The sequence below is a fragment of the Castanea sativa genome, chromosome 8, assembly GCF_040712315.1.
Source record: "Castanea sativa cultivar Marrone di Chiusa Pesio chromosome 8, ASM4071231v1".
NCBI lineage: Eukaryota > Viridiplantae > Streptophyta > Magnoliopsida > Fagales > Fagaceae > Castanea > Castanea sativa.
The window spans coordinates 49,101,094-49,114,928 of NC_134020.1; the positions used below are offsets into that span (position 1 = coordinate 49,101,094).

The following is a 13,835-nucleotide window of genomic DNA, read 5'->3' on the forward strand; positions in this document are numbered from 1 at the left end:
TAGTTTTTGATTTTGCTTGGGCAGTAGGGTATAAGTTGGTTTTGTCAAAAATTGTGTTTACTAAACCTATTTAATTGTGACATTCTAGGCAGAAACAACTAATAGGAAATCTACCAAATTTGTTGGAACTTGCCAAACATCATCTAATGATGCCACTTATGCAAGCATATACTCATGGCTAAAAGGTGTTAGGTCGAGATTTAAGATAAATGTAGTAGATCAATTAGGTGTCTTCTTGTGTGTTAGTGGCCAACACATAGGCATGTTTGCAAGTTCCAATATTTGCAAGTGATCGAATGTGAGTTGTGGAATAGAAGTTGTTGGTCCTCGATTCTATGTAAAAATAATTGTTTACAACTCAAAGTTGTTCACAAAATCGTAGTAAGATTTGTGTCCCTAAATTTATTTCTCTCTTTACATAAAGAAATGCTTTTAATTATTAATTATTAAAAAGAAAGACGTATAAAGTCTTTACGAACGTGAGTGTGCATGCTTAATTTTTTATAAAAATCTTAAAATACAATTTTCACAGTTATGCCTAATGGTTCTATAATTAAAATAAATTACATCATTGTATAAACCACTACAAAATTGAGCATATTTCAGAAGATAATTAAATTAAATCGCATTTTTATATAATATTACTCTCTGACCAAAAGATAATTAAATTAAATTTATTAGTTAATACAATTATGTGATTAAATTTAATTGAAATATATAAAGAATGGCATATAAGTTTCGTCTTTTTGTTTTTTCAAAGATAGAATATTCCTCTTAAGATCTTTTTTTTTTTTTTCTCAATATTTTAGTGGGTGTTTGGTACATCATCTCAAACAACAATTTTCAGTTTTTAAACAACATTACACATTTTTCCCATGGTATCAAAAATTGAACCAGGCATCGAACTGTTTTTAAAAAAATTTCAGGTTCAACCCCAGTTTTTCTCGGTTTTTGGGGTTTTAACCGGACCGAATTGACACTCGATTCCCAGTTGAACTAGTTGGACCGGTTTTTAAAACTATGATTTTTTCGTACACTTTTTCACCCATACGTATTTCCATACATATTTTCAAACAATAATTTTCAATTTTTAAGTGCATATATCAAACACCCTTTAATTTTGTTGTTGTTGAATTGGATTCTTCGCACCAATAAATATATTTTTTTTCAAAAGAAGTAAAAAGAAACTTACCATCACAACTTAAAATCCTATCACATCTAAGTATGAAAACGGCAAATCCAGTACAATCATAATAAACTTTCAAATTCCATAAAAAGAAAAGAAAGAAAAAAACTTAGGGGTTGTTTAACAAGTAAGTTCTAACACATTTTCACACATTTTAAATAAACTTACACATATTTCAACACATTTTTTTTCACTCACACGTATATCAAAAACACTTAAACAACATTACTTAACCTAACCAACTAAACAGGCCCTTAACAATTATCATAAAATAGTCATATTCAAATTTATCACTTAACGTGGGTTCCAGCTAGCTCAACTGGTAAAATCTTTGATGGTTGAAAAAGAGATATGGGGGTTCAATCCTCACCTACACCAAAAACTGATTGATATCTTTGTCTGATGATAAAGAGCTATCATCAAGAGTGGACATTATAGGTTGAAACTCTCTTTTACAAAAAAAAAAATCTATCACTTAATAATAAAACTAATGCAATAATAAGAAATCTATCTGGTAAAATTTTCATCAAGAGCGGATGCAATAGATTAAAAACGTTTGTAATCCAAATTATCACCATATTCAAAATTTACCACATCTAAAACACTTGACAGTCATTCTAAAAACAGATAACAATTCTATTTTATTTGTGTCCCATGAAAATTACATTCTTATTTAATAGTAATATAATAGTAATAGTAGAAAGAAAAACGTACGCACAAAAATATATTCATTATTATATTCCATTTTCCATTTATATATATAGAGAGAGAAAAGCAAGCAAGGAGATATTTTTGTGCTGTTGCGTATTAAAAGCGTTCGTGTCTGCAAAATTTTAGGGTTTTCTGGATCTTCATCTTCATCTTCATCAACAACGATAACCACAACTTTGTCATCGTCTTCGATTCGTAGGGTTTTCTTCCTATCTCTCTCTATCTGTCTGTGTGCATGTGTGTGAAGTTTATTTTGCTTTAGCTTTAGATTGCGGTGGTTCATTTTTTGTGTGTGTTTGTGATTCGTTGCCATTGTAGATCAGGGCTGTTTTTTTCTTTGTATTAGGTTTTGTTTGGTTGATGAGAAAATCGAGGGAAGGAGGAGCAAAAGGGTATATAGGGAATTTACTTGATTTTTGGTTGGTAGGGTTTGAAATAGATGTTGTGTGTGGATGCAAATTTTTTGTTCTTGGTTTAAAAATCAAACTTTGATTTGCCATTTATGTTTTGTCTTAATTTTGATTTGTTTGGTTTTGCGTTATTATTAGATGAGTATGTCATTGTGACTTGCGGGTTTTGATTTTCACAATTTTGTTTGATCAGGGTATTTGGAATTTTACTGATTGTAATTCGTGGAGATATTGAATTTCGAGGAAGGGTTTTTGATTATTCCGTGAATTGTTCGGATTTGGGGTGTTGGGGTTGAGTGGGAATTGCTGTGAATTTGTCATGAGTACGAGAACTTCATGGGCGGATTTGGCTGCAAACTCTGCAGCTGAGAATGCAACTGCTGGGTCTTCTTCTGCTAACAATGGGCCTGTAGGTACGGCGTCAGCTCCTCCATCCCGGAGCACCTATGTCCCTCCACATCTTCGGAATCGCCCAGCTGTTTCTGATGCACCTGCTCCTGCTTATAGTGGGCCTGTTTCAAATAATGATCGACCTGGTTATGGTGGCTCGCGGTGGAGTGGTGGTCCTAGAAATGATTCTGGTCGATCTGGGTATAGTGGTGGTGGTGGCCGTGGTGGATGGGGGGGTGGCAGAAGTGGTGGTTGGGACCGTGGGAGAGATAGGGAAGTGAACCCCTTTGCGGATGATGATGTTACTACAGAGGAGGCTTTTACTGAGCAAGAGAATAGCGGCATTAACTTTGATGCATATGAGGACATTCCGGTTGAGACGAGTGGCGATAATGTGCCACCAGCTGTGAATACATTTGCGGAGATTGATTTGGGTGATGCCCTGAATCAGAATATTCGGAGGTGCAAGTATGTGAAGCCAACTCCTGTGCAGCGGCATGCCATCCCCATCTCACTTGGAGGACGGGACTTAATGGCTTGTGCCCAGACTGGTTCTGGCAAGACAGCTGCATTCTGCTTCCCAATTATCAGTGGAATTATGAGGGGTGAGAGTGTACAGAGACCACCCCGTGGGGCACGTACAGTGTACCCGCTTGCTCTTATTCTCTCTCCAACTAGGGAGCTTTCAATGCAAGTGAGTTTAGTCATATGACTACTTCAAGATATGCTATGCATAATTTTATTAAAATAAGATTCCAAAATCTTGTTAAAAATTGCAGATACATGAGGAAGCTAGGAAATTTTCATATCAGACAGGTGTTAAGGTGGTCGTTGCTTATGGGGGAGCACCAATTCACCAACAGGTTTTGTGTTTATTTATTTTGGGTACTCTATGTCTGATATAGTTGACTGCTAGTTGTTTATTAATTATTCCTCATTTCTGCATCTTGTCGCATCATTAAAATTCTTATTATGATATGCTAGCTTGTTCTCAGGTATTTAGTTAGCAATCCTAATGAGTTGTATTTTGGCAGCTGCGGGAGCTGGAGAGAGGTGTTGATATTCTTGTTGCAACTCCTGGAAGATTGGTAGATTTACTGGAGAGGGCTAGAGTTTCATTACAGATGATCAGATATTTAGCTCTAGATGAGGCAGATCGAATGCTGGATATGGGTTTTGAACCTCAAATAAGGAAAATTGTGGAACAAATGGACATGCCTCCACCTGGTGAAAGGCAGACCATGCTGTTCAGTGCCACTTTCCCAAAAGAGATACAGGTTTGTTTTCTGTCTGAATTTTTTCAATTGGGAGTATGATTTTCAACCAATGCTTATGACTTTGTGGCCATTCTGCTTGTTCTGCTAGAGAGTTATGACTTTCATCTTTTCTTTTTCTTGGGGCTGCCCCTCCCCACTGAACGGAGGTGTGGTGGGGGTGGAGGCGCATCAGTTTTGGTTCTTTATGTCTTTAAATATGTGCTGAGTCAGCTCTCAGCATTTGCTCCTAGTTTCTATAATGCATTGTTTGCATAGAATGTTGCATCTCTTGATATGCATTGAGACTGAAAGTAGTTTGAGATTAAATCTTATGCAAACAGGACATGTCAGCTTTGCTGAAGATTTGTATAGGACTAATTTTAATCTATGTACTTTTTTTTTTTTTTAAAAACATCTATGTGATACTCTTACCAATTTGGCTGACATGCAGAGATTGGCCTCTGATTTTCTTGCAAATTACATATTTTTGGCTGTTGGAAGAGTGGGCTCAAGTACTGATTTGATTGTTCAAAGAGTTGAATTTGTTCATGAATCTGACAAAAGAAGTCACCTCATGGACCTTCTTCATGCACAGAGGGCGAATGGTACACAGGGAAAGGTACTATTGCATAAAGACCATTTTTGCATTTTTTTTTTTGTAGTTAACTTTTTATTTATTTATTTTGGGGGGGGGGGGGGAAGAGAGGGTCTGTGCGGGCTGGTAACTTTTTCTTATTGATGTAATGTGAACAGTATTAAATTGGATTATTTATTTTCAATTTATTCTTTAAATCAATAAGCCTTTTACTTCCAGGGAGGAAGGAGTTTGAATTTATTGATCCAAATATGTAGTTGTTTGACTGTTGCTTTCATGATCTGGTAATTGCAGCAAGCTCTGACATTAGTATTTGTGGAGACTAAGAAGGGAGCTGATTCGCTGGAACATTGGCTGTGTATGAATGGTTTTCCTGCAACTACTATTCATGGTGATAGAACACAACAGGTTTGTTTTATTGTATGTATACTGTTGTTCTGGATGTCTATTTTCTTCTAGAGTATATGCAGTGTTGTTAAAAATGTGCTTAAGTGCAAAGCGCACAGGCCTTGGGGCTTTTTCCCTCTAAAGCGAGGCGCCCTCTTAAAAGCTTAGCCTTAAGCGCACTTTTTAGAGCTTTTTTATTAAGTGCGCTCTTTAGAGCTTTTTTATTAAGCGCAAAGCATGCATTTTTGAGCTTTTTGTAATTAAAAAAAAAAAATCCTGATTTGATTTTTAGCCATTAGATCTAAATATGTTTGATATAAGCCATTGATTTAATATATAAAAACTAATAGTGTGGTGTGTTACCATACACCTAAGCCTACCTCTTTAGATAGTTTAGACCTTTTGGACCACAACCACACAAACAAACGCTCAAGTTAAGCAACAGGTTCAAGTTCTAGTTCACAATGCGCTCCTCATGATGGAGATGAAGATGATGAGGGCTACAAATCTTGTGATGACAATGGTGATGGTCTTTTGCTTAATGGGGATGATGATTATGTAGATTAGGATTGCATTGCATATTTGCATTGATTTTGTTAGGCAAGGATAACATCAAATAACATTCTAGTACTTTTTAGCCTTTGCCTTTTTTGTTCTATACTTCTATTTTGATTCAACCATGTTTTGTAATCATGGCCATCACATATCATGGTTGCATATATTTTGCAGAGCACAAGAGAATTATATAAATGTTATATAAATTATATAAAATGTTTTGTTGTAATTTATACGATTAATTGATCACTTGATTGTTGTATTGACCATTATCATTTAAAAAAAAAAAAACAAACGTGCGCTTCACATTGACCAGGCGGGCACTTGCACTTTGCGCCTAGGCTCCAAGAGGCCTTTGCTCTTAAGTGCGCTCAGCACTTTTAACAGCATTGAGTATATGACAAATTTGTCCTGTGTGTGGTTGTGGTGGGTTTAGGGTTAGGTGAAGTAGTGCATGTGCCTCTTACTACCTCCAATTTTTAAATATAACAACAAACTTGGTACATGTGGATATAGCTACAATAACCATATGGCATATGATAAATTTTGGCCTTAAGCTTGGCTGGCCTTATGCCACGTCACCATGCTCATCAACATCAATGTTATGCGTTAGACTGCTACATCATATTCTGTCTAATTAAAGTTCAAACAGATCCAAATGAATATGCATATATGTTTGTGCATGTACGATTATTTTGTCTTGGCAAGATGATTCTTTTGGAACTTGGTTATGCCTAGTGACATCAGTATTGGATTATTGGATAATCATAGTGATTTAATATTGGACTAAGTGAAGTGGTGCTGGTGCTAAATCATTTTCGTTAGAGGTTCAGTTTAATTCTATATAGATATAATGTAAGTAGGGACATTCTATCTAATTGATTTAGTTTTGCTCCTGTTAGGGTGCAACCTAGTGGTTGGAGGCTTGGGATGAGCTATAGACCCAAACATCCTGGTTTCGAGCCCCACTAGGATTTCCCTTGGATTACAGGATACCTGATTTTAGCGGGATGGGATTTGGTAATCGTGGTTTACTCCCCAGGGGTGGGTCCAAAGGGAGGGCCTTTCTAAGGTTCCATGTCAAAAAAAAAAAAAAAATTTTGCTAACATTGGTTGGATCTAAGAAAAGATTTCTGCCCCTTTTGAGATTTTTATGTGAGAAACAATTGGAATGGGTTTCACAGTGGTGAGGCATTTAGATGCATGGAGCTGCAATTTATTGGAATACTAGTTGCTAACCCGTGCAATAGTTTAACAAATGTTATATATACTCACTTTGCTATTGGTACAACCATTTGAAAACAATGAAATCTAATTTTGATAATGATGCAAAAATCTAAAACAATACTAAGAATCTAATGACCCATTTGGTAAACACATGTTTTCAGTTTTTAAACAACATTACACGTATTTCTAAACACTTTTTCACCCACACATATTTCTAAAAAAATATAAACAACATTACTAGAACAAGGTTACCAAACGGCTCCTAATTTTCTGAATTTCAATTTCTACCAGAACAACATATTACAATGGAATCTGTTTGCTAAGAGCCTATGTATCTTTTGGCAAAAGTCATAATGAGGGAGTCTTTTTTAATACAAAATAAGGATGCAGTACTTTTGTGCCTATCAAACCCCGACCCATACTTCAGCAGACAATTTATGGTGACTGTTAAGACTGTCAGTGTTTGCAGAGTGCTAATCCGACATAAACACACTGTCCTGATGGGAACTTACAAATTTATTTAAAGAAAAATCTTCAATTGCAGCATAGTTTTGGCCTTCCCCGTCATAAATGACCTGAGAGTAGAAAACTGAGGTCAATGTCAAGGTGGAAGCCAAGAGCCTTGTAGCTCAATTGGTTGGCACTTGGTGTTTCCAATGGAAACATCTAGTTCAAATCCCCCTCCCCAACTATCTAGTTATCAAAATGTTAAGGTTGAAGATTTGAAGGCAATAATGATAAAGGGGGAGAGCTGATTCTATTTGATGGAGAAAGGAAGAGTCCAAAAAGGGAGAGAGTCAGAAAAATGGTTAGTGGGAATAAATGAGGAAGTGGGAAAAAATTTGGGATGCATTTTACTGTGCCAAAGAAGAAGGGGAAATAAACACTGGAGGACCATAAGGGTCAATCCAATGTGGCTCAACAGGAGGAATGTTTAATTTAAAAGGCTAATCCTCCTTTTTTTATATATGGGATAGATTCTGAAACACACACACACTTGTGCAAACCCAACACCTCATCTTTCAAGATCCATCAACTGTCAATGTCCAATTTTCAACTCATTTCTCACTTTTCTAATTTCTATAGCAAGCGAACAAATTATCCTTGCTCCAGAGTTCCAAATTCAAAAAAAATTATTGTACTTGAATTTGAAGAATTGTCTCAATCTCCATTAGCATAGGACTGAGGAGTATTACTCAGCCACCACCAGCACCACCACCCTAATTTTCCTTCCTCGTAATTACAATCCTTGTAGCAGGATTTCTAGAATAGTGCACCCCCCCCCCCCCCCCCCCCAAAAAAAAAAAAAAAAAAAAAAAAAATATATATATATATATATATATATATATATATATATATATATATATATATATACACATTCTGAATAGATATAATTCTCCAGAATTCTTCAAACCTCCATGAAATGTTACTTTCCATGGAACCAGAGATCAATTTAAATTTAGACTTCACAATGAATTTTTGGGCTTGACCTAACTGGGTCCTGTATACCACTGTTTGAACATCTTAATTGCTTTTAGTGAATCCATCCTGTTGTTTATAGACTCTCTTTCCTTTTGTACATAATTTCTTTTTTGTTATTGTTTTTGTTTCTTGTACACATTTTTTTAGGTTACTTCGTCCTCTTTAATGGAAGTAGTCTTCCCTTTTAATAAAGTTTTATTACTTGTAAATATATATATATATATATATATATATATATATTTAATTGCTTTTAGTGAATCCATCCTGTTGTTTATAGAGTCATAGACTCTCTTTCCTTTTGTGCATAATTTTTTTTTTGTTATTGTTTTTGTTTCTTGTACACATTTTTTAGGTTACTTCGTCCTCTTTAATGGAAGTAGTCTTCCCTTTTAATAAAGTTTTATTACTTGTAAATGTTTATATATATATATATATATATATATATATATATATATATATCTATATGGCAATCACATTCCTAGCTCTGAAAGATTTCCAATTAAACGCAGCATCATCAGCCTCATCTAAACCAAACCGTCTACAAATTAAGTGTGTTTCATTAAAGCATTAATGTAATTTTCCTGCTAGCATTTACTCGGACTTTTATTTTGGGGGGGGGGGGGGGAGGGTGTGAATAATTCAATGCAAATTAATAGTTTACCAAAAATCTGTATTGTTACATTTTGAATAGCATTTCCAAGCATGGTTATCAAAAATAAATTTCAAAAATAAAAAAGAAGGCTAATCCATTTTGATTTTGTTATTTTTTTTCCCCTTCGACAAGATTTTCCTGTGGTTTCAATGGAACCAAATGGGGAAGAGAGAGAGAGAGAGAGAGCAAAGTCGGCAGCGAGGCAAGTGCGTTTTTGTGCTTTTTGTATATAATGGAAGGGCTGATATATAGAGCAGTTTTAGTTTTATTCTGTTTATTCCCACATTCCATCAGTTTAACATGTATGGTAACGGCCAAGAGCATTGGAGCTCAACTGGCACCTCCCGTTGTTTCCAAAGAGATGTCCAAAGTTCAAATCTCCCGTCTCTTTATAACCAGCAAATTATCAAAAAAGATTATCTTTACTACAATTTACATATATAAAAAACATGTATTGTAATGTGTAAAACATGTTCATCAGGTTGGTTGAGCTGGACTTTGAGCCATGGTGCTTTTCTGGTTCCTCGACAAAAGATGAGAGTTGTACGAATGATCTTCCAAGATTGTGATGTTAGATGATTAAATTAGTACACATCTGGTATCATAGTCATTAATATACTTTAAAATGAGCAGAACACTGGTGTTACATAAGTCAATCTGTGTGGACATGTTTTTCCTAAGTTAAAATTTGAACTCTGACTTCTAAACTATGTCCTTGTGTCAAGAACTCGACAATTGACAACAGGAGAGAGCCCCACAGGAGATACTTCTCCTTGAGGCTTCTTTTAAATCTTATACTTATGTTTGAGTCTTTATTCTTTATTTATTTATTTATTTTTATGTTAAAAAAAAGAGAAGAATAAAGACTCAAACATAAGTATAAGCACCATTTACAGAAGCCTCATGTTTGAGTCTTTATTCAGCAACTGGTCACTTGTATAAGACCAATTTTTTAGTTTCATGTGCATTGTCTCATCTGTAATTTTTTTTATCCTACATGTCTGCAGGAAAGGGAACAGGCATTGAGGTCGTTTAAAAGTGGGAACACCCCAATTTTGGTTGCAACTGATGTGGCCGCACGTGGTCTTGATATTCCCCATGTTGCTCATGTGGTCAACTTTGATCTACCAAACGACATTGATGATTATGTCCACCGGATTGGTCGGACAGGGCGAGCTGGGAAAACAGGATTAGCTACTGCCTTCTTCAATGAAAACAATTCATCAATGGCACGGTCTTTATCTGAGCTAATGCAAGAATCAAATCAAGAAGTGCCTGCTTGGCTGTCACGGTATGCAGCTCGATCTTCCTTTGGTGGAGGGAGGAACCGTCGTTCTGGTGGTAGATTTGGTGGACGTGATTTTAGGAGGGAAGGCTCTTTCAATAGGGGTGGTTCTGATTATTATAGTGGAGGCAACAGCAGTGGTGGATATGGAGCTTCATCTGGTGGGTATGGTGGAGGATATGGAGCTTCTTCTGGGGTGACCAGTGCATGGGACTAACTTTTGACTTCTGAAGCAGTAATGGTCTCTAGGTAATATGGTTGTGAACTTATACCTTCTTCTATAGGGTCATTTTTGGTTTCCGTGACATCTTTTTTGTTAGTGTTTTAAGCTTTTGTTGTTCCATACTGTTAGAAGTGCTTATGACTTATGAGGGAGTTGGTGATGTTTGCTTGGTATTGGTGCGCCACAGGAATTTATGTAAGTTTGTAGGTGTTGGAGAGAAAGTACTAACCCATTAGGGATTTCTTTGCCCTTTTTTTTTTTTTTTTTTTTTTTATAAATTTTATCTATCCTCTTTTCTCTTTGGTGGTAATTTGGGTGGGTTATGGGTTGTAGAATATGTAGTGGGAGAGGGAGAAGGTTTCTTTTTGACCGCGTATCTTTGTTTTTCTCATAGGCATGTTCATTTCAACCCAAATTATGTTGGGGTAATATTCTTGAGGCTCTGGTCCTGGTATTTTTCTTCTTCCCTTTGTGAAGTATTTCAAAGGCTTTTGTAATATTTTGGTTTTGACTGAAATAATACAAAGCTCTTGTTAAGTGAATGCGTCACTCGAGTGATTACCCGGGGTTTGTATTCATGCAATTTGTTGTCTTAGGAATGATGGAAGTTAAAGTTTGTTCAATGTTAAGAGAAACATTGTATGAGATTGCATCTTGATATGATATTATGCTTTTTAACTTATTGATTCTCACTATCTTGATTTCTGTGGCATGGTTATTTTCTGAGCAGTAAACCTGTTCCCTTACCAAGTTAAATATAATATTGTCTTCTTTTATCAGCAGGCACACATGCATTGCTGATTTGTACACAAGTCACCGAACAGGCTTTGCCTTCTCTTTAGCTGACAGCATTCTTTTTTCTATCTTTTTTTCCCCTTGGTATTGTCTTGAACTCACCGAACAGGCTTTGCACATATTGTTTTGAAAGTGAAAAATTAAAACCCATTAGGAAAAAGCAACAGATGAAATCTTATAAATACGAAAGTAACAAATTAAACTCTAAAAATAAATTGTATCTTTAAGTCTCATAGAATAGTAAAAAATTAAACCTTAATGTTGTTGTGTTAGAGGTTTAATATGGATGGAGGATTTAATTTGTTAAAATTTAAGATCTTAGAGGTTTAATCTAATTTAATTTAATTTTTTTTTCACTTTTGAGGCTGTAGGCTTTTGTTACTTTTTGAAGGTTTAATATGTAATTTTTCCTAATTTCTTTTTGTCATAGTAAGCAGTGAGCATGCATTTGCGCCCTTGTTTGATTGCGGGGTATAAATAGATATGTACTCAAGTTTGTATTCAATATGAAATTAGATTACGTGTTCTAACTTTGTTTTTGTTTTTATATTCTAATAACAAGCTTGAGTTTGTTCACTAGTTATTTTATCATCCACGAATAAAAATTTGGGGTCTGAAAAGGGTTAGAATTATCAACTTATAACGTTAAATTCATGTATAATTTACTATGAAATTAATTCTACATTTTATTAGTCAATTATAAATTATAAATTTGCATTTATTTATGAACTTTCATAATCTAATTTTGAGTAGTTATAAATATTATTTTATACATGCATACATATATAAACACATAATTTTATGCATTCAAATCAAGTTTTATACACGAGCTTAATTACGAATACATAATTAATATTCAAATTAAAACTTGGGCTTGACTTTTTGACCCATTTTCTAAATAATAAAAAATATAAACTCTTTATTTTTGAGTTAAATTTGAGTTATTTATAAAAGTTTGGTCTATTTATAGTTTTGGGTACAAAGATATTTTTATTGATTCTACAGTAGTAATTACATGCAAGATTTTGAGATTTCATTAAATAATCCAAACGATGCTTTTAAAATAACTGAAGAAAACACGTCACCCTATTAGAAGTCCTGTACCATGTAATAAGTAAAATACTAAGATGTACTTGTGCAAGCAGAATTAAGAAATGTAATTTTTACCTCTAAGAGGTTTGGTGGGTGGTAGGTCTTATGATCAAATCCCCAAACCAAAAGTGTCTGGGATTAATTCGATACTGGTGTTTTCAGAGGAGTTGGGTCAAGCTATCGCTCGATTGGTCCCCCCCTTCTTCTACTTTTGTAAGTCATATTTTAACGTATAGGTTATGATTACATGTAAATAAATAAGCTACCTTTGATCAATTTCTTTCGATCTTTTTCTTTAAGAAATAAAAAAAAAATTGTAAAAAGAATTTTTAAGCAATCCAAATATTAGTTTCAACAAAGAAGAAAAGATAATAATTGGTGAAAATGTTGAGTATCGTTGATGGTAGTAAGAGTTCTACCTCGGATCTTCTGTCTAGTCAACTACCTATAACAATTGACTTGTAATCTCTCATGTAGTAAAGACAAAAGTTGTAGACCAACCATCCTAGAAAGTAAAATAAAAAGAGAAAAACAAAACCACGTGCACAATGAGACAAAAATTAGTTGCCAGTTCTAATCGGAAAAAGCCAAAAAAAAGAGAGATTTTTATTTTATGGGTGGGGGGACTTATTGATCTTTAGGACAGAGGAAAGTAGAATAAGTAATAAAAAAAAAATTAAAAAAAAAAGCCCTTTGGTGATCAATAATGATTTATTTCATAGATATATAATTTTTCACAATATACGGGTTTCGTAATTATATAAGCCACATACGAATTACATATATTAGGTGCCAGTTTTGTGAGATGTATGAAATATTATTTTTTAATTATTTTACGTACACTTTTTTTTTTTTTTGCTGAATAATAAAAAATGGGGTTTTTGACGTGGGTTTATCAACCTTACGCCATGTGACGACAATAGATAATGTCACGTGTATCACACAGGTCTTGCTGAGACTATCGCTCAAACCGTTCTTCTCTAGATACTGAGGCAAAAGCTCCTACTATCTAACCACACTCAGTGTGATAATTACGTACACTTACTGCTCTAACAAACGCATATGAGTCAAAAGGGCAAAGTGCACATTTTATTTGGTTCACATCACTATCTTGGCAATGATGTTTAAAATCATCTTTTTCAACTTTCAAGTTGACATTATGAAGTATAATCAAATATATGGAATATTAACCAATAGAAATTATTTACGTTTTGCCGGGTAAGTACTTAGTACTCTATCTTTGAATCTTTAATCACGTCACTGTGTTGGCTCTAAGTGTTCAAAGTTGTATTATTATTATTAATCTTTGAAGTCGATGAAATGGAATATACAATTAAATAACAAGGAAGTCCACTCATAATATTAGTGTAGTTTTATTTTATATCTATATTTGTTCTTTTTGTTTTTTATTTTTCAAATAATAAGATGTGAAATTATTTTATACAAATGGCTCTTAATAATATATGAGTTTTTACTAACATATGTTTTTGAATTTAGTGGTAAGCGAAATCGATACAAAATGTTTTCAAATTTAGTGGGTCTTAAACTATACCTAAAATTGTGGATTATAGTTAACTCAATTGGTAAAA

General features: G+C 34.3%; 1 protein-coding gene across 2 annotated transcripts; it reads left to right on the forward strand.

The window, feature by feature from the left end:
• Nucleotides 1-1,885: 1,885 nt before the first annotated feature.
• LOC142607688 (DEAD-box ATP-dependent RNA helicase 37-like) lies at nucleotides 1,886-11,041 on the forward strand. 2 transcript variants are annotated; one of them, XM_075779277.1, is made up of 7 exons: nucleotides 1,886-2,092; nucleotides 2,501-3,391; nucleotides 3,477-3,560; nucleotides 3,732-3,974; nucleotides 4,405-4,572; nucleotides 4,843-4,956; nucleotides 9,859-11,041. In XM_075779277.1, exons 2-7 carry the CDS (start codon nucleotides 2,627-2,629, stop codon nucleotides 10,351-10,353), a joined length of 1,869 nt encoding a protein of 622 aa, XP_075635392.1. In that variant the 5' UTR covers nucleotides 1,886-2,092; nucleotides 2,501-2,626; the 3' UTR covers nucleotides 10,354-11,041. The 2 variants fall into 2 exon arrangements, with proteins under 2 accessions (XP_075635392.1, XP_075635391.1); XM_075779276.1 differs by having other exon boundaries at nucleotides 1,961-2,097.
• The last annotated feature ends 2,794 nt before the right edge of the window (nucleotides 11,042-13,835 follow it).